Consider the following 26,447-nt stretch of genomic DNA (forward strand, 5'->3'; position numbering starts at 1 on the left):
TTACACATTCAGCACTTTGATTTTGCATAAAGCCGTTAACTTTGGACTGAGCTCAATGCTGCATTTCTGGAAGTGCAGTATGCACGTGTATGTATATTTATATACCCATGGCTCTCTGAAATGCATTTATAGCAGGTAGTCAGCTGTCGTAAGTGCCACAAAGGTCCGTCTGTGCAACGGTAATGGGCAGAGTTTGGACTACAGTGTACAGTATATGAGCATGAGGGTCCTGCCAACATTAATTGGCAGTGCCCAAGCCACGCTGCGCTTGTGTGTGTGTGTGTGTGTGTGTGTGTACAAGCGCGTGTCTGCATGCGCACACTGCAGGCTAAAGTCCCAGACGGCTCAACAAGCTTAATACCATTATCAAGATTTACAGCGATGCTCATGTGGGACTTACATCAAAATGGTTGGTGCACAGCACAGACAGAACCCGTGTCCCAATTAGAGAGCCTGAGGAACAGCGGTGCACACAAACCAACACAAGGGGACACACAATCCCTTTCTCAGACTCTCGCTATCTTTCTCTCTCAGACACTTCTGCATATTCACAATATCTTGAACTATCTCACACACACAAACATCCCCACACTGAGCCCCTTTTATGATTTAAAAACTGAAATTGCACTGAACCGCCAAAGTATAGCTGTAACAATATATTATTTTCTTTCGAGGAGCATTCAGTTCCAAAATTTCAAATAAATGCAACCATTGAATTCAAACAGACAGATCTTCTGAGTTTGTTCATATTTTTGGGAAAAGCTATAAGCCACTTATTTCCATTTAAAAGACAACCACATTGCCCTATATTCAAAATGCATAGGAAATGGGAACAAGCAGTCGCTATGCTGTGAATGTGTGTCTGCTCATGTACATGCACAACAAAGTGTGTTTAGGCTTGCATTACTGCATGTGCCTGCCCTAAGTGTGTATGTACGCGCACAACCATGCGCATGTGTGTGCGCTAACAGAAAAACCGGGAAGAGCTTTAACGATAGACCAGAAAATGCAGACCAAGCATCTCCCGCTCAGAGAGACCAATTCAACCGCTGAGCCGGAGACGTGCGGAGCGCTGAAGTGTCCGAGGTGCTTCAGAGTGTCTGTTCATTATAATGAAACGTACCTAATAGTAGATGCTCCCAGTGTCCATTCAAAACATATTGATGCTTATTGGGTGCTAAAGCATTCTGTACTTCTCCTTTCACAGCGCATTGGCATGGAAACAAATGACCAATTTCAATATCAAGTTATCATGAATAATTCATGGCTGCTTGGAGGCCTTTAGGCATAACCTTGCGTAATATCAAAACAGCTTGTTGTGACTGGAACTGCACAGAGCTCAATTCATCCTGTTGAAGCACACATGATAGCACTTCATGAATGCACATGAATGCAGTTTACCCTTAAGTCATATGTTAATCATGTTGAAGACGTATTGAAACACTTCAGTTCATTTCTGATAGAGAAAAAAAAAGAAGAAACATGTGATATTTATTCAATAAATGCTCAATTCGTTTGATATTTGAGAAATAGCTCCGGACCAATTACTTCTGAAATGTATAGATCAGGGCCAAATTTCACTACAGCTGTAGCTCTAGGACATAAAAACAGCACTATTTTTGGAATCAGACATATGAGTGATGCAGCAGTGATTTTTATGTTCCTACGCTCCTGTTACGCTCCTGAAGTTGATATAAGCCTTGAAATGTAGCGTGTGGCTTCTCCCCTTACCTCCTGCGTTGTCCTTTCTTTTCATCTGCTCCTCCCTTCCCTCTCCCACCCTGTTTCAGCAACCCTCTCGTCCTCATTCTCTCTCATCTGTAGTCCGTCTCACTAAGTTCTGCCTCTTGACAGTGTTGCCAAACACCTCAGTGACTCGTTACCTCTCACTAATTATTTCTTTCACCCTCGCTGTCTTCTGCACTCTTTCCTTTCTCCATATTTTCTGCAGGTAGTGAAAGAAGCTCAGTCTTTCCTGTCTGCCATAGTTACTCCTTCTCTTTCTCAAAGCTACAAACACACACGCCGAGATGCCCACACCTACACTCATCCCCAAAGTCAAAGTCGCACACATAAATTATACACGCACGCATTCCCAAAACAGAAGACAGCAATCAATGTCGGCCACTCACAGTTCAATAAGCAGACTAAACAATGTTGCTCCATTATTACTGTCTTGTTTAACCAACAGCACAAGAACAACACTGAGAATCAATACACTGCCACGCGACAGTGTGTGTGTGTGTGTATATGTGTGTCTGATCCACTCAATGAAGCAGCCAGCAGGAAAAGGTCCTCGATGATTCAATGTCGACTTAAGCAGACCTCCGAGACATTTGTGTGTGTGTGTGTGTGTGTGTTAAACAATTGTATGTACCCAACATGGGGAAAACGGTAAATCTGCCTTGATTGATTTTCCTCGAGGCTAATTGGTTGCAACACCTGGTCTACAAAAACCTGAATACAATTGGTTCTGTTTCCACAGATTAGAGGGTCTTGTTTAGATATCGACTGGAGACAAAGTAGGGGAACCCTCACCTGAAATACCACTTTAAAAAAGACTGAAGTTCAAAAGACATCTCAACTTTAAAGTGGTTACCTTGTTTTTCATTAGCCATCCTATCGACCCGATACTATTGAAGCTCCTGTGGCATTTCCTTGAGGGAAAAACGTCTGCAACCATTGTGACGTCTACAGTGCTCGGACTAAGACTACAACTGCAGCATCTGTCCATGAAATGTCTGCAATGCAACACATTTTCGTTGAAAAAAAATAGATTTAGAAGCATCTCTTTGCAAAGTTCAATACCCTAATTGCTAAATTGTAGTTTTCTTTTGTGTGACTGCCCACCACGATTGCCTTAAGGTGAAAGCAGAAATCTAAGAGACGCATATTTTGCTGAAATGATGACTCATTGTGGAATGAAAACTCTTTACATGGTTCGATGTGGCTTAATAAAATATCTTTTGTTGTCATTTGTTGATGAATAGACCCTTTAGGATATAATTCAAGATATCAGGACTTTGCTATTTCCCTCACCTAAGATCTCGAATGCACAGGTCACTACAACGTCTGTATATGGCACCGGTGTGTCTGAAACCCTGAAGCATTTTGTTATCTTAACTCGGTGCTCTGTAAATAATTCATCTGACACACCTCTCCTCCTCTGCTCTAAAGACCAAAAGTGATGGAACTAAAAGCTTAAAGGACTTAAACTGTACAGCAGCACAGTGAGGAGGACTGCTCCTGATTGAACCCTGCTACATATAGGTGCCTTTCAGCCAGAGATGAAACGAGGAGTGACACGTTTGCTCTCGAACACTTAAAACTTAATGCCGTGCTCAGTCACTCTCTTTTGCTCATTTACAGAAAATAAATTTAACAATCAAATTCCTATTTAGGATCACCTCCATAAAAAGGCAATATGGCGTGGAGTATTTTCATTATGTCATGGTTAATACATCGTAAGCTGGTGCCGTGCAAGGATGACATCGATAACGGCCTACAAGAGGCTTTATATTCATGGTTCTCTAACTAGAAGTGATTTCAGGATACTCGAGATGAGCGACTTGCTGTCTGTTCAGCAGGTAATGTTTCCGTTTCATGTTCTCCCTCCTGCAGCTCCCCACTACCGAACGAACACAGCAAAGCAGTGCAGATGCTTCCACAAAAGACAGAATTTGAACACAGAACTAACTGACAGGTTTGTCATTGGCCGTGAGTTTCGGTTCATTTTCAAACTACAACATAAACTTTTGTGAGTTACGACTTGACCTGGGGCCAAAACAGCAGCCCTGCCCTCATTTTCTGACAAGACCTCAGCACTGAGCGGAGATAAACAAAAACCCTGGAGGGGCCCAGAGGAAGAAGCAACACAAATAACCACAGCAACAATACAAGGATTTGGAGGAGCTAGAGAGAGCCGTGGGCATTGTCTGGCTTTAGTCAGCTACTTTCTGTTTCTTTTGAAACTGTTCCTTGGGTGTGGATGACATTTCTCAGATCAGAGAAGGGGGGAAACTTCAAATGTTTCTCCAAAGTTTCCCTCCTTGTGTCTTTTGTTTAAAGTTTAAATCTCCCTTTCCCCCAGGAAGGAAGGAAAACAGGAAGAATGAAAGGAAGGAGAGAAGGGAAGAAACTAGGCCCAAAGTGGAGAAAGATGAGAGGGATTGAAGAGGAGACAGTGTAAAAGAGAAACAGAGATGAGGAGAAAGCGAAGAGAGGCTCACAGACATTTATTTATTGTTCTTTTGATGTGGTGAAACAATCCTGCTTTGACACAAGTCTCATTCATCTGCTCACAGAAAAAGTAACCCCATACACATGATGCCACTGGCTCAAAATGCTAAATTCATAGCTCACAGACGGCTACTTGCCACAGAGGACCAGCCATGAAGCACATTTCAACAAGTAAGCAACAATTGCAATTGTGTGCAGCTGTTACAGTTGCAACCAATTAATTTGAGGTAGATGTCCAGGTCTGATGTAGTGCTCTATAGTATGCTGGTGAAATGCCAAGGTTGATTATGAATCCCTAAAAAGGATTAACAAAGACGCACAAGCCCAGGCAACACAGGCAACCTTTTTTTTCCCCCAACTACCGTAAGCATTGAGATAAATGGCTTGGTCGCTCTGAATCCCATGTTAACATCACCATTATGATCCAAAACATGGTAGGTGTCAGAATATTAGTGCACATGTAAACTTAAAATGCAGACAAATTCAAACATCACAATATTTTGGACCAAATGTCTCATTAGTCTCCTTCAGAGTGCCAGACACCGAGTCAATAGACTGGCACTTGGATTTGTTTAACCCCTGTCAGCAGCTATAACCATCATTTACTTATTTATATCTAAACTGAGCAATTCTGAATAACTTTATAACATGCAATAATGTAACTGTCCAATACTCTAATTTACTCCGGCATTAATACTGTACATTTCCAGTAATATTGTTGTTTATACTAGTCCTGTAATTTAACACTTAATCATAGATCTCATTTTTTCTTATACTATTGCAATATATTGTAGCAAACATAGTTGTATATCTTTCTTATATATATATATATATATATATATATATATATATATATATATATATATATATATATATATATATATATATAATATTGTTGTTGTTATATATTGTAGTGCAATACACACATTTTGACATCATTTCTTATTTAAATCTTTCTTATAACTTCTGTATTAATCTATATTTCTCACATATATATATGTTTATTCTCAAAAGGAACAACTGGAACGTGACTCAATTTCCCCCAAAGAATCAACAAAGAATTTCTGATGACTTTTGGTGTTATAAGAATAACAAAACCTTTAAAAAAGGAGCATTTCACCAATTTTTACACACGGTTCAGCTGAATTTTCACAAGGAGTACAGTACTACTAGGCCTGTGAATGATGTCTTCTGTGCTATTCATAAAATCAGATAACGTAATGTAAGCCCAGGAAAAGAAAACATTTAAGCTATATCACCATATTATGATAACCACAACCCCAAAACATGTCTAAAAAATGAATTTTGTCAAAAACATAATTAGGCATTAAACTTTGAAGGTAACAAATTGCTACAACAGTACAGATGGCTTTTCCCGCCCTTCTGAAACGCCCAACTGCTAAAATATCAGACATGGTCTAGAGGGTGACAGGATATACCAAACCTGCCAAGGGCACAACAGCTACTGCATATGGAGACACAGTGTCTGTCCACACTCCTACTTTAATTACCAACTAACCATCCAGTGCCATTATGTGTGTGTGTGTGTGTGTGTGTTGGCTGCCATGTCTGGAAACCCCCTTGTATGCTCGTGTTCAACAGGGCAGATACACTTGTCCCTTAGTATACTGTGTGTGTGTGTGTGTGTGTGTGTGTGTGGGTGTGTGTGTGTGTGTGTGTGTTGTCCCGGTATTGGCAGGCCAATTGAGCCACATGTCATTGGACAGTGAGCCAGTTTGTGTGCCGAAAACCGTTACTGCACCACTACACCAGCTGTGCCTCGGGGAGATGATGATGATGGCAACAAAAGTAAATAAAAAGAACAACAAAAAAGCAAGAATATCTGCTGGAGGTGAACAGTTGAGTCTGAAACCCTCTGAAATGGATTACAGCCGCAGATATGAAACACCTGTGGCTCATTGTGATCGTTTACTGCACTTCATTAAATCATGGGCTCTGCAAGTTGTGTCAAATTAACTTTCGTCACTGCTGGGACTATCAGGAAGAGATCTTTTCTATTATTTCTGTGAAGAGACAGCTCAGCTGGGGCTTTGTTGTGGCTGAGAATGAAACAAAGGCCGCAAAAACTCAAATAAGACTCAAGAGCTCGTACCCACAAACAAAACACAATTCCTCAAGACAAAATTGTCCGAATACAAAACACACCATTTTTCAATTTGATAAGTGAAGACTCAAAGTGCTTGAAGGCATGGGTTGGTCTTCTTCAAAGACATTTTTGAAACTTTTGTTAAAACTGTCTACCTTCACGTATGCTGCCCCTACACTCACTGGTTGTTACCACAAGCTGCTAGTTTAACAGCTGTGAGTACCAACAATATCCATGTTTGTTGTTTACATTCATGACGATAATAAAATCATTTTCGGGGAAAGGCTTTTGAAGGGACGGGCTGTCGGTGTTGCAGACTTGGCGACATTCAACTTTTGGAGCTGGTGCGGATAGTTTCACTGGAAACGAGTTGGCAACACGGGACTGGATTTGTTTTTTTGGAATCCATCGTACTCTTGCTGGTTTTAAAATATCACCAACTCTGCCTTTAAGTGGTGGAAGAGATTATCTTCATAAAATCATCACCATAATGGAATTAAGTAAATTATATTTCTATGTAAAATGTGCCACACTACTTTTTCATTTTGATTTAATCATCTGCGGTGGGCGTTCACTTGCATCATGAGGGAAAGTGACTACAGAACTACGTCATTCAAAACCAGCAATCATTTCTTTCGAAAAAGGCTCTTCATACTTGTTATTGTCAACTTGTTTTCTAAATATATACAAGTTAGTTTAACATGGAAGATGAAGAGCTATCTGATGCTGTAACAACCCATCCAAACACAGATAGAAACGCATTCATTCGAGCTAAATGATGCTGGGAAAACAACATGTCTAACCCCCTTCTGATTAAAAGCAGTGCTGCTCATTGTGACTAAGTTGTTTACGACATCAAAGTAGCACTGTAAAATTCATTGGGTAAAAGACCAGGAATTTTATTTTGTTGTCTTGTTTTTACTTCGTAAAGAATGAAGAGTTATAAACACAGTGTACGGACTACATTTGAAAGAGGGAAATGTCTGTTTCGTACATATGTGGCCATTTTATTTCCTCCTTTGTGTAACGTTTCATGACGCGTCATTGTGACACTTCTCAGATCAAGCGTGTGTGTGTGTGTGAAACCTCCATATTGAATTGCATCTAGATTTCATCAGCTGTCAGATCACAGCAGGGACCATCTTTCCCAAAAACACAGATAATGATGGGACACCTCAAGAGAACTGTAGTTTACAGAAGAATATCAAAGGAAAATTGTTCGACGTTATTTATTAGCGAGGAACAAACTAGTGTCATTGTGTCATCCCTTCATCTCGCCATGTTCATCTGCGGATTTAGGATCCCAAAAAACGGATCATTCCAAGACAATAAATAACAGCATGGTGGACATCATATCACACAGAGCCTGTGTCCTTTTGAGTATAAATGGTCACCAAAATAGAAGCATCAAAGTGGGACTTCGTGGTAGAGGGCTGCATTATGAAAAGCACTGTAAAATGCCACTGATCTCCTCCAAGAAACTGCATAATGAGCGCAAAAAAATAACTACTACTGTACAAGCCTTAAAAGCCTTACAGAAATCCTTGAGGATGGGAATTTAAAACATGCCAAGCAGTGGGAGTAAGACAGAGTGAAAGAGAGAGATTTTTTGAGGGTCAATCCAAAGGTTTATTTTCAATAAACATCGATAAATGTTGTGAGACAATACAGCCCGGAGGGCCAGAGGGCTCAGATCAGAAGAAGTTAGCACACACAAGTCATTTGTACTTGAACACACACACACACACACACAGTTTGTGTGGGAGAGAATCAATGAAAACAAAGCGTAGCCTATATCCGAAACTGCACAAAACAAGGCAGTGGGTCTGTACTTTAATAGCTGCACTGCTGAGTCACAATGTGGAGCGGCCGTAATAAAACATGACTTTCACTCAGAGGTTGGTGGAGAGAAGATCTTAAATCTCCCAATCATTCAAAACAACTCTAAAGCTTTTATCCATTGACCTCATCATCACCACGTTTAGTTTAAGCCTCTTTGGAAACAGTGTTTCCCCCAAAAGTAATATCTGAGTATCTGCACCAGCAGCTGACTCCGTGCTAATTAAAGATGGTGGCAAACTGTTGACTCTCTGGATTTTTTTAGGCCACTGAATAAAAGGCTTTTCGTGTCTTGATGTATTAGCAAATGAAAATATACATTTTAGTCTAATTTTTAATCTAAACTGAATTGATTTCAAAAATAAAAATGATTTATCTTATTTGCTTTTCGTTATTTATGCTGTCCATCTGGTCAGTTTTTTTTATACTGTGTTATGAAGAATCTGCACATGAAGTAGGGTTCAAAAGTGAAGTGCTTGAAGTCGGTTTGCATTTCCCTTCAATATGATACCAATATCAGAGCGACCGGTCATGTTTTTATTCATATTGCACATTCCTTATTCCTCTCAATATTGAAGTGATTTCTATATAGGAAACACCTGCACAACAAGCTCTGCACACCAAATAAAGACGTTCAAAAGCATGCAATAAACCACAAGCTATGAAGTGCACACCATGGTAATGTAGAAGTAGAACCTGCAGGAAAACAATCTATTCTCTGCAGTCCGACTTTGGCAACAAGTGATGAATAAATTCACTCTCTTGCTTTCAGAAACAAAGGCAACCAAATCCACAGACTCGCAGATCCATTTTTTTATCAAGTCAAATAAAAAAAACTTCTATACAACTAGTAGCTTCCACTCACAGAGCAAACTTTCTTCAGACGTGTTCGTCGACGGACTCGCAGACCAAGGAAAGCTACCTTTTTTTTGTTTGTTCTTTTTGTCAAGCCAGCTATTGTCTTTCGTCCGGATGTCGCTCTCATTGAGCAAAGTAAACCAGACTTTACAGTTTTAAACAGTTCAGTTATTGCACTTAGCCTTGGGCAGGCAGGCACATTGTCCCTTTGTCCTGTCGAAGGAAAAGAGGGGCTTCTGAATGTCTTTCTCAATCACATGACATGCACACAATTAATACTGGAAATCAGCACTGCAGCTCACAGCGACTGTATCTATCTGTATTTCCTGATGTTCACAGACCAATAAACTCTTACAACCTGCTCTTCAGGACATAATCTGTTTTAAATGCATCGAGTCTGTATCCCATTGCCCCTGACCTCTCGAGGCAAAAATCGGGTGATGCAAACACCAAAGTTTCTATATGACTATAAATTAAAGTGGAGCGAAATTATTCAGCTGTCCCTTTTTCACTGCGGTGTTTCATCAAATTTCTTCCCTCTCTGTTATTAATTACCAACGCTGCAGTCTTTCCTTATCTCTCTCTCATGTCCCCATATCCAAGTCACACTATCTATCTCCCTCCCACTCCTTCAGCATTGCCTCTGCCTGGCTCTTCTGATTCCCTGCCTTTTTCACCCCGATCGCTTTTTCTCCCCGCAGAACAAAAGATTTCAGGAAGCAAATGTGGAGAGTCATTATTCTCTCCGCTTTCTCTCCACCTACAGTGCCTTCCTACCTGTGCTCCTCTGGGGGAGTAGGAAGGAGAAAGAAAAAAAAAAAGCGCTGTGTGCATGGATAATTCTGGGAAATAACAATGTGATATTTCATCCAGACACACAACGGACACACAAACATGCCTTCTCAGCAAAGTACTGCCGGTATTCATTAGCCACTTGGAATGCTGTGCTCAAATGAATCAAAGCAAACTGCTTACACGTAATCTTGTCACCCGCGGAGAAAAATATACCGGGTTCCTTATTACAACCGGTGTGGAGCAAAAATAAGTGAAAGGACTTGTCCCACATCTATACAACAGTGTGTTTGTGCCTTTGTACCGATCATACACTATGAACTCTAACTGAATGTTTCTGTAGATTTTGTGCTTTCTTGCCTGCCTGCCTGTGTGTGTGTGTGTGTGTGTGTGTGTGTGTGTGTGTGTTAGTCCCTTGTTTTGCTAAGCCTACACAAGGTACACGACAGTAAATTACATCATGTCTACAGCAGGAGAACAGGCAACCAAAAACCTTTTTACAAGACATGCTAAATCCACTTTTTTCACGGCATCCTACAGAATTACAATGTACTCTTTCAAAACGGGCAAAACTTGTGTGCGTTAGCGTGTGCGTACAGAGTGTAGACGTAAGCCTAGGAGGTACAAAGTTACAGTGGTGATTATAGTAATTATGGTTTCAGGTTTTTTGCATATTCTTTCAGATGGACCACTAGATTACCAGACAGTTTTGGCATGAAGAGAGCAAGAGAGAGGGGGGGGGGGGTGTAAGAGTTACTGTTGGATGGGAGGGAGGGAGGCGTTGGATTGAGGGAGCAAGAAAGAGTGAAGGGGAGGAAAAAGGGCAACAGTAAAAAGGGGAGATGTAGAAAGGAGAGCGGGAGAGGAAAAGTAGAGTTACAAAGAGAGAATGTAGTGGCGAAAGATACGAAGAAGAGAGACGAATTCAGGCGGCTTCCAAACGCCGCTCAGCCCGCTTGCTCACTCGCTCCCCTCGCTCCCTCCTCCTCCTCCTCCTCCTCTCCCCAATCTTCCCTCAACCAGGAGTTGAATGGGCTTTTACAGTGCAGCTTTGTTTTCAATCAAATTCTCAATCCAAAAAACTAACACCTTCCTTTTTAGTTGTTTTTCTCTCCAACTTCATTCTATTTCACTCTCTCCATTCCTTATAAGATCTTATCTTAAACGTGTCCCTCTTTGCAATTTTGTCTTTCTTCTAGCTCACTCTCTCAAAACAGGACAATGCCCATAACAAGCTTTCAGTGGAAACAAAAAAGGACCCGGGGTCCCCGCCTCATGGACCCCCTGCTGAGGCACGTCGTCTTTTGTCAATGGGAGATTAATTACATGTTCATGGTGACACAAATAAGACGCTCTAGCTCACACAAACACACCACTCAGCCAAAGCACCCATCTGCTGGTCGTGTGTCTGCACTCGAAGAATTGTTCTTTCGAACGGAGCACACACACTTAGAAATGTTTGTTTTTGCATTTGTGTGTCTTTAAGGTGGGGGGGGGGGGGGGGGGACACCTGTGCAGTGCCCTGGCTCATAAAGGTTTAGCACTGCAGAAATCTGTGAATATACTTCAACAATGATACATACATCACCAAATGTGCAGCCTTTCATTAATACGAGTGCCACGAGCAAAAAATCTGGAGACGCAGCAGATTGGTGCTTTGGCATTAATCCAAACAAAGTGTCAGAGACAGACACAGGAAGACACGGGGGGGGGGTGAAGAAGCAGAAGTCGGTTTCTTCACACACAGAAAGGAAAGAAAAAGAAAAAAACGTTATCCTGTAATCGCCTGTCTTCAATAAGCACAGTGTGTTGCACATTGTGTTTTGAAGCAAGTAAACCAGCCCGGGCTATTTACTGGAGGTTTTACGGTATCAAATAAAAAGAATATATAGACCATGAAAAGCCTAAGTTGCCGGCTGTGGATAGAAGCAAGGCCTTAAAAAAAGAGATACGGGGTGAGATTTCAATGGAGAGCAGCTGGCATGGCATGGAGCTCCATTATACCCGTCTCCTTCCCTTCCCTTTTTTCTTTCCATCTATCTGTATTGAAACGATGTTTGTGTGACTGATACGTTTCCACCATGTTTCTGTGACCAAACACACACACACACACGCAAACACACATCTCCAGCTGGTTGTGGGCCCCGTTCAGATGCACCACAATATGTCCACTGTTTGGGCCACACTCTAATGAAGCAGTGTAAATCTAACTAGAGAAAAGGGGACAGCGTGCTGAGAGACAGTAGCAGAAGAAGAGAATAATAAAAGGGGGGCAAAAAGTGAGAGAGGCAAGCAGAATGTCAGAGGTAGCAGATGGGAAGGACAGAAAGCAGGACAGAGAGGCTGAGAGAAACGGGGACAAATGGCAGGAAAGAGGAATTGAGACGATGGACAACGGTGCAAAAAATCGGTGGCCCGGTGTCTTCGGTTCACCGAGTCCAACTGTGTACTGTGGGAATCAAAGACGCCCTGCTTCTCCCGGCTGTAGGCTGAATACATGACAAGAGAATGCGTCTCAGAGTTAACTTGTCGAAAAGAATACTTTGGGATTTTTCTGTGAACTAGCTGCTCCACGATGATGTGAATTTCTTCCTATGATTATGATCATGCAGCTCATTTACTGCAATACTTGTGTTTTGATCTTGCAGTGTGGTTTAACAATATGACTTTAAAGATAATGAAGTAAGAGTACATCTAAATCTGTGGTTAAAAAGACGAAATAGGTTTTTAAGTTTTTGCCGTGCAGGACTGCATGGGACCAGTGGGAACTATATAGTAGGCCATTGATTGGGTACAAACGGCGTTCTCTCAGAACACCCACACACACACACACACACACACACACACACACAAAACCAACTGAAACAAAAAGCCTGGAAATGAGAGCACCAAATGAGGCCTTAGGTTTCGCGGGCCATGAAAAATTCATAATTCCAGATCTTTACATGAAACTTGAGTAGGAATTAGGCCTAACAGCAGGAGACGCTGGGAATCAGTTTCAGAACATTTAGCTTCTCCTCTTTTCTCCAGCTCAGCCCGTCTTTCGAGTAAACATGCACGCTCAAAGACACAAATGCGCACACACACACACACACACACAGAAGGACGCATTCTTATGTTCCATCCCGGGTTTTCCCCTGCAGAGGGGGAGAGATAGCAAATGGTGCAAGCGGTGTGACGCACTTTGTCGACAAAGCCTTTTGAAAACCACACTTGCGCCTTCTAAATCGGAATTGCATCTCTGCTTTCCTCAAAGAAAAACATGGCTGCAAAAAATTCTCTGCCGCTTCACAAACAACCCACGTTCCGGCTCTTGATTCTTGAAATAGGCCGAGCTGTAATTGCTATGTGTTCCAAGTAAACCGTATATATAATATGCACACAAATGTTGTTGGATACAGAAGGTCCAGCATTAAATCTACTGCGTGAATGGATGAACATACAAGGCCACAGGCAAGGAGAGAAAGAGAAAAAAAGGTCAGGATAAAAAAAAACATTCAGCAGCGAACAGAAGACGTGGACTGGAGGACAGAGATAGAGATGGAGAAAACGTATAATCACTGCTCACACTTAAAGTATAGGGTTCATAAAACGTACAGATGAGGAACAAGAATTTAAAAAAATGTATTTAAAAAAAAAGAAGGCAGAGAGGGTGAGGGAAATCTGCCACCACTAGGCTGCTGCTAGCAGCAGGAGGCTCTTCTATACAAAACAACCCCAGACACAGTCAAAGACTTCCTTTCACACACTCCTGTGAACGCCTGGCTGAGCACACACACACACACACAAACGCACGCACGATATGCTCTCAAACACACACGCAGAGAACGCAGACAGAATGCAGCATTGTTTGACTGCAGAACTATCTTGCTGTGTGCGAGTGTGTCTGTGTGTGTGTGAGTGTGTGTGTGTGTGTGTGTGTGTGTCTGTGTGTGTCTGTGTGTGTGTGTGCGTGTGTGTGCGTGTGTGTGTATGGCAGTCAGTCCGCTTGTCAAGTCCTGGTGGAGTGATCAAAGCTGGTACAAACCACCCAGAGAGATCTCTCCCTTCCTCATCCATTCATGCTTCCCCTCTCTTACTCTTTCTATCCCCCTCCCCTCTCGCTCTCTCGCCCTGAGACAGAAATGGCATTAAATTGATCACATAAATCCTGCTCGGCCAACCGCTGGAGTAGCGCGGCCAAACAATTGGCCTGTTTAGTTCCAATAATTCCCAGTCGTCGTCGTCCCCCCACAAGCACTGAAACCTGGATGGCTGCAGTGCACCATGGGACAGGATCAGAGCATAATGGGAGACAGCAGGGGAGCTCTGGCAATATCATAATGCCATAATGAGCACACACACACACACATGCAAGAGAATACCATGTGAGCTCTGCTGGAGCGCTGTTATGATGCCAAGTTGACACACACATGTACAAAATCACACTCCCAAGTATAGACCTTTCTGTCACACGTGTGCACAGAAACACACACAGAAACACACACACACACTCACACACACCACAGGAGTTCTGACAACTAAGCTGCCAAGTTAATACACACACTCCTCGTGTGAACACTATCAGTACAGCTACACAACTCTGCACCACCAGATTCACACAAACACACCTACTAAGTGAGAAAAGGGTATTCTAGAATAAACGCTTCTGTTTCATTTAAAGAAAAGGGTTTCTGAGCTGAAACACAAAATGCCACTGAAACGCGAGCGCGTGTAACTAGAACCCAAAACAGCCAAACAAAAATCGAAAAAACACAGCGAATGTTTGAGAGGAACACTGTTCAGCAGCTGAGTTGTAGAACATGGCTACAATGCAGTTTAGTCATCATAACAGACAAGGGGACTTTTCAGACTTTGTCGAGTGGTCTTCACCCCCGTTCATTCCAGATCAAATGTAGGGGGCTCAGCTAATGGCTTTTTAATGGGCCAAGAGGCTTGAGGGTGGGCCTTAGTCGGAAGGCGGACACACGCACTCAAGCTGGCATTCGAGGATCTCAACTACGCACTCTCTTCTCATTGTAAGGGCACATGCGTCTGTGTGTGCACAAGTGTGCGTGAGCGTGCACGAGACTTTCCCATTGTGTAACACACTTTCTATAGCGCTGCAAAGCTCGGAGCAAGATGTCTACATGCCAGATTAAATGACTAAGTGCTGAAAAAAAATATGTGGATCCGTTATGTGTGGAATAACCTTTCTCACATCTGCACATTTTGAATATTTGTATCCACAGCAGTGCCAGCATCATTTCCACAAACACCATCACCATGAACATAATTACCAACGACCTCAATAACAAACTCTGCTATTAAACCACACCAAACCACATATTCCACAGCAGCATTAAACTGGAGGCAACAACTGGCCATAAGACACTCAATGAGGCATGAGCAGAACTAAAGACCTGAATAGAGTGGGGAATTTAATCCAGCACTGATGCACAGAGAGGATTAGCTATGTACACAGAGCAACCCCCCCTCCTTCTACCCCCCCCCCCCCCCCCCCCAGTTGGGTCAATATGTTTGTGTGTTTTCCCCATTCAATAGAACAACTAATGGAGCGACTCCTCACACACAGACACGAGTCAAGTTGGGAGGAAGAGAGAAACAACAAGCAGGGAACATAATAGACAAGCCCAAACTAGGAGAAGACCAGAGATACAAACTTTTAAAAGGGGGGCGGGGGGGCAGGATGAGGGACAAAGATTGAGGAGTTTAATTTTGCCTGAAAAGCATCAAGTTGTAGTTTCCAATTATACGATTTCTCCACCAAAGTCAAATCGACTGCCAAGCTGCAATTTATCGGAGGTTGGTGAAAGCCTACTCAACTCGTGTACCTAAATTGCAACGTATTGATTTAACAGTAAACCTATATGAGAACGGTCATAATGAATATTGGTGGGTGTTGCTGAAATCTTGTTCCCCTGGGCAACGAGAGAATAAGGTGGCCGCAAAATCATGTCCAATTACTTCCCAAATTCAGCACACAAAAAAAACCTTCGGCGGATCAGCAATGTTGACACCAATTTACTGACTGCACTGTGGTGTGGACGAGCCAGCCCACTGTATCCCCTGAGAGGCATTCAGATGGAATATTAGTTATACAATGGAGGCTAAAGATTAAACCGTAACTGTTAGAAGGTCAAACCTCTGAGGTGACTGAGGCCAAACAGGGGGGGGGGGGGGGGGGGGGGGGAGTGGTGAATTAATCAACTTGGTAAAACAACAGAGGGTTAGACATTAATGCGTTTGGATGCATGTTAACAGGGCACGAGTTCTACCAGAGGAAGTCCCTGAGAGAGAGAGAGAGAGAGAGAGAGAGAGAGAGAGAGAGAGAGAGAGAGAGAGAGAGAGAGAGAGAGAGAGAGAGAGAGAGAGAGAGAGAGAGAGAGAGAGAGAGAGAGAGTTTCGTATATGTCAGCATTTCGGAGGAGCAGCCAACATTGCGGCTCGCACGGAGCTCTTACATGGAAATTATAATATGGAGACGGGCAGAAAGTTCGCCTCGTTATTCGGGCTTCAGTCCGCACCGAGACCTGCGGGTTCCCTCCACCGTTTGGCTGCACGTCACTCCTCAGAAATATCACTTTAAGATGCCTGCTATGCTTCCCCGGGGGGTTATCGTGCCGATGCGCCTCTAATAAACAACACCTCATCGTCTCGTGTTTTAAATACTGATCTCTCTTTATGAGCGAATGATGGTGCTTTCATGTGCCATTTAATCTCCAACTGCACCTGTGATGTTTGCAGCGCGTTTGTTCTGAGCAATCCTGTTTTTGTTGTTGTTGTTGTTGTTGTTGTGAGGTTTGCAGCGTATAATTGCCTCGATACGCTTCTGGCGGCCGTGAGTGTTTGTGACTTCTGATCAATTTCCCAATCCGGGCAGCGAGGCGTCGCTCTGCAATAAGACATTAGTCGGCTAATCGTGGAGTCCAAGTCCTGCCCTTCACAGTGTTTTCACCTGAACTTAACTGCGAGCTCGGAGCTCATTAACGCATCAATCGAACCAACAGAAGAAGAAAAAAACATCACTGCACTGTTCAATTCGGACACGGACTTCGGGAGTTTTTACAGTCACGTTCACATTATGTATGTGGTTCTCAACAGCGAGGCGAGACCATATTGTTCTCACTAGTACGCAGCCTTTATGAGTTAAAGCGTGCACGTTTCTATCGTCCGAGATTAATTAGCGTATTAGTCGTTCCTCACAGGGAAACGTGGGCTGCGAGTTTTGCCTTCCAGTTGGGCACCGCACACTTCGAGCGGGTCAGGGATATGCGCACGTATATGCACGGTTTAACGCCTCGAGACGCTGACCGTAAAGCATCGCCCTCATCAGCTCAATTTAAAATGTAAATACAGCAGCAGCAACAAGAACAAAGTAAACCATCCCTGGCAGGAGCTTCTTCTGCCTCCTCGCCTATACTGACACGCACGCCGCCTCTAGCACACAGCCGCATCTCGGCAATGACTGAAAGCTTCTGTCGCTCTGAAACAATGAAAGTTTATTAAAGAAAAAATAAAAAGGTGTGAAAGAAGACGCGCTCTCCAGCCTTACCTTGGGCGACTCCTCGGTGTACGAGCACGAGGAGGAGCAGGATCCCCGGCGTGGTGCACATCCTCACCGAGCTGCAACCCCCGTTTCCTATTCCACTTCTCTGTCCACTTTTCCCCATTACAAGCAACGCGTATTACACATAAACACACACACACACACACAACTCCTCGGTCCGCGGTGGGGGAAATGAGGATCCCCCCCTCCCCTCTCCTCTTTCGTCCACCTCAGGGTCTGCTGATTAATCAAACGAGTCCAAAACCAAAAGGTGGCTGAGTGTATCGCCTCTAGTCCCGATGTCGGAGTCCGTCTCAGAAGGCGCAGGTTAAGCTGTGCGGAGAGAGAGAGGTGGTGGAAATCGCCACGGGGTCCCTTCACTCGTGTCAGCGGCGCTGCTGCCTTGCCACTAAGCTCTGCTTTTCTCTCTCCGTGCGCTCTCTCCTTCTCCACTCTCCGTTTACGCAGAGAGACAGAAATGCCACCGCCCTCTGGCTACCGTACCAGACTCTCTATTTCTCCCTCACTCTCACTCTCGTACTTCTATTTCTTACTTTAATATCACACAAATAAAAACCTCATATACATTCGACTCTTGATGGCACGTCTGAATAAGGACATTTGTGGAGTTTGATACGTTTAGAGTGAAGTGGATTCTCTCCCCACTTTGACCACATTTAAGGCTTAAAATAAACTCTTCAAATTTTCTTTTGAAGGCTTTTCCAGAGACTGATATTACATTTTACTGACTTGTATTATTGTTATTTTTACCTCCTGGTTATATGAACTCGATTATGTTTGAGACATATTTGAGACAGACGTAGTATGTATTTTTTTTTTAATCCATTGTATCTATCTATTTTTTGCGCGTGTACGCACGTGTGCGCGCCTATAATTGCTGCCGGTGAGGAACAAACCAGGGAGCCACGTTTCTCCGAGAGCTCACCGACTGATGTCTGCCCCCTGACGGCCACGTGCGTTGGACCTGCAACAGTACTGTGAGAGGTAAAACTTTACAGCCGAGTTTGTTTATCCCCTTTAATAAGCACACTGCTGTAAAAACTGTTTGTGCAGAGGCCATCTTTGCAAAAGCAGAACAATAATCTGATACGATAAACATCTTTTTTTGTAAATGATCAACACCAGTACTTGAACATGTCTGACTACTGAAGAAAAATGTAAACATGTAAGTGACTGATGAATATATTCAAAACCAGCTCAATACTCATTTGTACGGGGGCTTGCTACTCCTCCAGCTAACACAACTGAACAGTGTTGCTGCACAGTCATTTGAGCAGCACAGCCTGGATCATGCATTGTAAATGGCAATAGTAAAATATGTGCTCAGTGCCATTTATCACCACAGCAGCTCGACAGCTCAGTGACTTCCACTGGAAGTAGCTGCTACCCGCAGGGACCTGTAAAAGCCTTTTTATTCTGCCACTTTATTGGGAATGGGAAAGCAATAACTTACACAAGAAACATATGGCACACTTGGATATGGATCAGCACTTGCACTAGCAACAGTCAACGGCAGTGGTGTTTTCACGGATCCAAGTGGTAGCACAACACAACTACACTTTATATGTACAGCAAATACTTCAATGTATCCAAGAACTGTATCACATAACATAGTTAAAGCAGGCAAATTATTGTTCGATTTTGTTTAAGTTAGACGGACATTTACTTATATTTTCTAACACTGTCTGAGGCCCCTACAAGTTTGAACCAACTGCACACAACTTAAATAGATATTGTGACATGTGTCTCCTCTTCCAAGAAAGTTTTCATTGGAACTGCATTCGATTAGATTCGATTAGATTCGATGTGATTTTAACAGGTCAAGGCGTTTTGTAGGTCAGGCCCACGGCACTTTCTGCATCCAGCCTCACATTCTTGGAAAAGCAGACAACAGCTGTTATTTAAAACAATGAATGTGAATCTGGTTTGTCCTCCTCACTTTTCACAGTGTGGATTATTTCCAAAAGCTGTGCATAAGAGATGTGCGTGTCGAGTAACTCTTCCACTTAAGCTGAATAAATAACGATTGCAGGGTGTGTGTGTGTGTGTGTGTGTCGTGTGTGTGTGTTTCTGCCCCAGAGCCGACCAGTTCTACTTCTAACTAAACTCTCTGAGGACTTTGTCACACTCTCTCCATATCTCTTTTTCTTTGAATGTAAAGGCCATCAAAGACAATCCAACATCCCTTTATTGGTGTTTCTCATCATTACAGGGATAGATAGTATCGAGGAGGTTGAACAGGTTTCTCTGTCAGTTTCCTGTGCCTTTAACCCATAGCATCAAAGACGCAGCGATAATGAGAGGGGGAGACAGAGGACGCCATTAAAAGGATATCACCACCTTGATAATGCAGAGAAGAGGGTGAAAGATGTAATAATATACAGCGTTAGAAAAGGTTCTTGTTCTGCTTTTATATCAACAGTCTACTATTTGCATTGCATTACATGATGCACAACCTCATTATGCCACACAGGTATTTTCAGTACAAAAAATAGTTTTGATAATCCTTAAAGGAATAGTTGGATGCAAAGTACTGATTCTCCTCTGAAACATGCGAGTGATGGATAGAAGTGATCTTCTCATCAAGAAGTATTTCCCATAGTGTCAAACCACTTTCTTATATGGCTCCAAAAGCGACGTATACTGATACAGGTACTTGTCTGCCTCAAAATGGTGGCAGAATACAAGAATTAATATGCTTTTTTATTAGATGTGGCTGTCTTGAACAGCGTCTCAGGTAGAAAGCATTGTCTACACACACTCACCTTTTCCACATCAGAATTGAGGGGGCTCTGTTCAAGACATGCTGGAACTGTTTGAGGCCGACGCTGCTACAGAGGGTTGGCCAGGTGTGCAGAGATGGGAGACCAAGCAAGAGTAATATTTCCTGCTCAAGCTCTCTTCTTACTGTCGTCTCCTTCTGTGTGTGCAACACCGTGAATGCATCTGAGGGCGAGACTGTATGAAAGGGTTCAACGTCATCAATATTTTAACAATTATTGCGTTTCCGCTTCTCTCTGTAACGGCAGGCTTTCCCCCCCCCCCCCCACTGTTGAGTGTGAAAAGAGCATCTCAGAAGTCCTGTTCTCACAGTGACGTTGACAACTCTACACACATGTATGAGTGTGGGACGTATAAATGACTAGTTAGCTAACGACATGGAACACTGCAAATCGGACCATCTTGGTAAGAGGGAAAACAATTAATGACACTTCCAAAAACTCTTTTTAGGAATGTTTTTCATTTGATTATGCTTTTTGAGAAGTTGAATGCTTTGCTCCTAGAAGCAATTGGCAGAGGGTTCAAAATGAGCAGCCAGTAACCAGCATGTCGCTTATGAATATTTCAGTTGGAGTAACAACACTGACTGTGGACTCTCATCATTCAGCCACTTCAATTCTGCTCGGGTGGAGCATGGTGTTCACTTGTTTTCTGTCATAAGAGCAACATAAATGTTTCCACAGCCTCAAGCAAAAGACGAAAAACTAAATCATCAACAGCGCACCTTCTGTCCTCCAAACACAATTAGGTCTCGCTTCAGATTGTTTGAATTTTGTCTCACGTGCACTTATGCTAATATTCAAAACCTGTTCTATATTTCCATAAAACAAACCAGAAGTTACACTTTCATTTGGTGGTGAGGGTGTTTTGGTCAGAATCCGTTTTTTCAAAAGAGGAGCCAATGCTTGCTGCCTTCCACTCACTAAAGTTAGACTTGTGACAAGCTTACACTCAAAAAAACGACGCTTTCAACGAACTTAATAAAATCATGGAAAGGATTTCCACATGATTAAAATGCTTTCTTTAAGCATAAAAAAATTATGTTGATACAACTTAAAGTAATTGAGTAGGATCAACTTAATTTATGAGGGTTGGTTCAACGCATTTACTTGGGTTGTGTCCAACTCAATTTAATAGGGTGGGTTTGACTAATTCTACATTAGTAAAAAATACAATAGTCAATTAAGTTGGACCAACCCAAATGAATTAATTTAATCCGGCCCAAGTAAAATAGGTTGGACTAACCCTAATAAATTACGTTGATCCGGCCCAAGTAAATTATATTGGACCAACAGAATTGCTTTTTGCTTAAAGAAAGCATTTTAATCGTGTGGAAATCCTTTCCATGATTTTATTAAGTTAGTTGAAAGCGTCGTTTTTTTGATTAAACGTGGAGTTGTCAGGTGCTTGTATGGGTCTACAGACCCATACAAGCACCTGACAACTCCACGTTTAATCGTGTTGAAATACTTTCCATGATTTAGCTAAGGTAATTCTAAAAATAACTTTAGAGTGTTAACATATTTTAAACGTTTACCGTGAACCAGAACTGAAACTTAAGTTTTAACAAAATATACAGCCGGCTGGAAACATAACAAGACAAATGGGAGATGTTGCAATACAATTGTATTTCTCAAAGGAGGCACTGAATAATGTTTTAACAACCAGTTGCTTGCAAACATACATATCAAAATTACAAGTTTTCTCAACTTTCTATGACATTCAAAATAATATTATATATATATATATTATTCAAAATAATAAAGTACACTGCTTCACTTATTTTTGAAAGTGCCAACATAGTGGATCTTGGTACTTCATCCATTTGAAAAAAAACAAGCGGTTTAAAAAAACAAACACATTCCTCTTAAAACCTTTCTAACATTCTTCTTAAAAGATTTCAAACATTCTTCTTCAAACATTAAAAACATTCCTTTTAAACATTTGCAATTACTAACTTACTGCACTTGTCGTTTAATGTCCTGGTGAACTCACAGGATTACAGAATATAGCACAGAAACACGGAAGTTTCTTATCTGCTTTAGCCATCAGTGGGCAGTCTCAAACTAATGGAAAAGCTTTGTTTTGAGAGCTTGTCCTTTTATGGATAGTTTGTTTCCATTTAGTTCCATCATGATCTTCTGCAGAGCTTCGAATGTGTACTTGAGCTCTGGAAGGTAGCTCAGGTTGAGAGCATACACAAGCGCAAGCAACATTGACAACGCAAAAGGTACCTTTTCCAACTCATCTAGCACTTCCACCCCCTCCAGAATGACTCCAACATCCTCAGGGTCATCACTGGGCTCTGCACCTTCTTTTCGAATGACAAGGATTCCAAAGACGGTCTCTGCCATGGCTGTTTGACTGCTTTCGAAATTCTGTGACAAAACAATTAACAAGGGCAATCATTTTTCACTTATTTGCATTACATCCCATTTTTATTGCACATGTTAATTTTACTGTATAAACAGCTATCAATAACTTTATTCACATAATTAAAAGACATTATGACTACCTGATATTAAATTGTTTCACTGAGCCATGGTGAGCTACTTCAATGACTAAGCCCTACCAGTGGCTTGTCTGTTACCATGAGATCAGTGGTTGTTATTCTAGCATTACTAAGGTAAATAAAAGTTTCACGTTTTTAAAGCTAATGGCAACCAAGAGGAAATCACATCTATTCCAACTGTGATCATCCCCAAATAAATATAAAGGTAAATGAACATACCTTGTCCCTCACCAGCTTCTCTGGATCTTCGTTCAGGTAGACACAGACCTTTGAGGACGCATTCTCGTCTGACGTCAACGCTGTCAGTCTAAGTATGCAGATAAGAGAAAATATGCAAAATTAAATAACATTAGGAACACCATCTCAACCAACCAGCTTATTAATCACAATTATTAACAATGCAATATCCATGTGTGCATTAGTATGTGAACCCTTGGGATCCAGTAGCTGCTGGCGCCTATGACTTCAACTACACCTTTCCTAAAGTTTCTTATTAATCTCCCAAGGTTTTTGAATGTTCGCTACCGATCACAGCTTGGCATCACCACCCTAATTTCAGAAATGCGTATTATTCTGGAACCTCTCAGTTCATTTTAAATTGCCATGGGGCGTTATCAACAGGTGCAGACAACCAATAAGAGCAACGGGGAAGTAAAAAAATACAAAAGCTCTACGAGTAGAATAGCCTCTCTTTAACTTTTCCATTGTTATCATACCTGGGTTATGGGTACCATGATGCTCTTGATCTTTCTCCCTTGAACTCCACCTTTCTTGGCATACACCTGGATCAGGTTTTCAGAGTGAAGATCCAGCTGGGAGAAGAACTTTGACTGCAAATTGATTGTTGTGATTCTCTTGAATTCTGCATTCACCTACACAAAAAAGAAATTAGTTTGGCTATTTTGTTGTCAGGTACACATTTGATATTGCAGTTCAGTCCGTTCAAGACATGCAAATGCACAATACACGCATCTTCAACTGCAGGGTTATCTTGAGTATGTTCATCTTCCTCAGGATTATCACAGGATTCTTGTGAAACTTCACTGGTTGTAACTACTTGAAATATTTTAACGTATGTGGATTGTGTTTCCTGGTCTTGTGAGAGTGAAATGTTCCGTATACATTTGTTTGAACACTGCAACCCCCAAACATACAAGTAACAGTTTCTTGACTCTTCAAATGAGTGCAAATGTGTAAAAAAGAATCCTTCTCTGTGGAAGATCAATACAAGTGCACAAATGACAACTGAATGGGAGTTTTGTTGAAGATGGACTGTACTTAAATGAATGTGCAAAGCATTCCACATCTTAAAAGTACATGGGCAGTTTATGTGTGGGCATGGCTAGCGCTGCACGTGCTGTAGTCTAATATGTTTTAGTAGCTCATATCTATCAGATAGAGATACACTACACTCCATACACCTCCACATAATTTAGCTAGACCATCACACATAAGCTTTTTAACATTGGAATCGCTTGTTCAGTCACAAAAATTCACCGTTTCATGCCTGGCAGGTCAGTGAGGTTGACCAGGACACTCTTGCGGTGGGATGGTGCAGTCAGTGAGGTTGACCAGGACACTCTTGCGGTGGGATGGTGCAGTCAGTGAGGTTGACCAGGACACTCTTGCGGTGGGATGGTGCAGTCAGTGAGGTTGACCAGGACAGACGTTGCTGCAATAAAGTCAGAACAATCAATGAAGGTTAAGTTATCTTGATGAAAAAATTATTGTCAAGGAAAGTAGCAAATATTATATATTTTTCTCACTGTGACTTTCTGCTATTTGTAAAAACACAGCATATTTGTAAAGATTTATCATGTAAAAAAAAATATAGATACATTTACTTCAATTATCTTTTATTAATTCAATATTATTAACAAATATAAATGTTACCCCCAAGTTAACACATCTCTTCTATCATTGGAAAGATTAAATAAATAAAGATTGAATAAATACAATCGGGCCTGTAGCAACGTCCTCGTAGTAAAAACACAGAATTCAGCATGTTCTGCATCATAACAAGCTGCCCTTATTCACGAATAAATCATACAGACTTCTCTTCAAACTAATTCCCCTGTTATAGACAATGAGCATTCATCTGTCGTACAAAAATAACTCTTTCTGGAACATATGGTAAAACAATACTTACAGTGATAAAGTGCACGGTTACGGTGACTCTGGATTATTTAGCAATGGATGTCCACACATAGCTTATTACTACTATCGTACCTGCTTTCCTCAGGTAACGCTACTCCATGACTTTAGCTGTGGTTGGTTGTAGAGAGAGAGAGCGTGTCGCTGTCCGTAAAAACGTTGCGATATCTCGGCTCCAAAGTGTGCAACGTAGCGCGAAAGCTCTGATTTGAATCCGGTCAAATTGTATCCATATTCGGCTAATCAAACTCAGCCACCCTCACCCAAACTCTGCTAGTATTTAGCTTAGCTTAGAAAGTAAAGAAGACACGCGTGTATTAACTTACGTCTGCTGCATTCGGCAGCAGTAAGAAACGGCTAACACAGGGACAGTGAATCTACACATGCGGGAGAAAGTCAAACGGACACTGAGGTCTGCAGCACGTTAGCTCAACGTTAGCGCGCTAACGTTAGCACGGCTAACGTAAGCAGGCTAACACAGGGACAGTGAATCTACACATGCGGGAGAAAGTCAAACGGACACTGAGGTCTGCAGCACACAAGTCCACAACATCACCCTGCAGGGCATCACTGGTGTGAACACTGATAAAACCGGCTAACGTTAGCGCGCTAATTTAACTCTACAGGAAGTATGCCAACATCATTAACATTTGTTAGCTAGTTGTGAACACCTTATAATATGTCGGTAACACGTTACCTCGTCATTAACAATAGCTTACCGTTCACAATGGCAAGTTATGAGGCAGGTTGCAAAAAAGGAGACAACCTAACGCTAACGCGGCACAGCTAGCCGTGGGGACTGTTGGCTTTTTAAGTTTGGTCGAAAATAACAAATAGCCTCAACAGAACAACTAGCTAATTAGCTAAGAGCTGAAGACATTTATGCACATATTATTTTGCATTTAGGCGAATGATGGTGGATTTCTGCTTACCTTTTCCATGTGCAAGCCAACGGTGTATCTTCTTCTCAACAATCTTCTTCTGAAGAAGACTGCCTTCGTCCTGATTTTCGCGGTCATGCCTAGATACTCAATTGTCTCAGTTTATCGCAACATGAATGGATCTAATAAATGTTACGTTTTTGAAGTTCATGCAAATCCTACATGACTGAATCACGTTCACATTGGAAACATGAATGAATATCGTTCGAAATACATGTTACACTATAGTAAATGTAACAGCCTCCCAAAATCCTTTTTTTGAGTGTACAATACCATTCCCCCTTCTACTAACGTCATTTTTTTCTCACATATCCACTCTTATATATTTCTACCTGTAGGGATAACAAACATCCCGTCATGTGTGTCATCTCCTGTGTTATCTCTATTGAGCGTTATGACAGAGAGCGGGCCCCCACAGGGGCGACTAGGTTTAATCTCCTTAAGCAGTTACATAATGGCCCCCAGTTCACGTTTTAATCAGCGAATAGGTGGCTGTGCCCAGAGACGAATAATCACATCTATAACTTTCTAATCTAATATCCAGCTACATTCAAGTGGATTAGAGAGGAGCGGCGAGGGAGAGGCGAGAGGCACAGGTCGTACACATCGATGGGAGTGTAGGAGGATTTATTTGTGTGTTATTTTGAGAAGGAG

At 42.0% G+C, this 26,447-nt stretch overlaps 1 protein-coding gene and 1 long non-coding RNA gene across 3 annotated transcripts in view; both read right to left on the minus strand.

Annotated features, from left to right (window-relative positions):
• unc5ca (unc-5 netrin receptor Ca) overlaps positions 1-17,508 on the minus strand; it is a gene marked incomplete at its 5' end in the record, with an annotated part of 181,060 nt that extends 163,552 nt beyond the window's left edge. For both annotated transcript variants that reach the window (XM_079271094.1, XM_079271093.1), the window contains one exon: positions 17,391-17,508. In XM_079271094.1, the coding sequence (XP_079127220.1) occupies positions 17,391-17,508 (118 nt within the window). The remainder of the gene's footprint in view (positions 1-17,390) is intronic.
• Positions 17,509-21,960: 4,452 nt separating this feature from the next.
• On the minus strand, positions 21,961-24,317 carry LOC306779187. The gene is made up of 4 exons (XR_013772099.1): positions 24,196-24,317; positions 23,415-23,570; positions 22,918-23,005; positions 21,961-22,564 (listed from the first exon to the last, which is right to left on the minus strand). It is a non-coding gene; the product is annotated as an uncharacterized lncRNA (long non-coding RNA).
• Positions 24,318-26,447: the final 2,130 nt, after the last annotated feature.

This window comes from Melanostigma gelatinosum (genome assembly GCF_949748355.1).
Source record: "Melanostigma gelatinosum genome assembly, chromosome: 6".
Lineage (NCBI taxonomy): Eukaryota > Metazoa > Chordata > Actinopteri > Perciformes > Zoarcidae > Melanostigma > Melanostigma gelatinosum.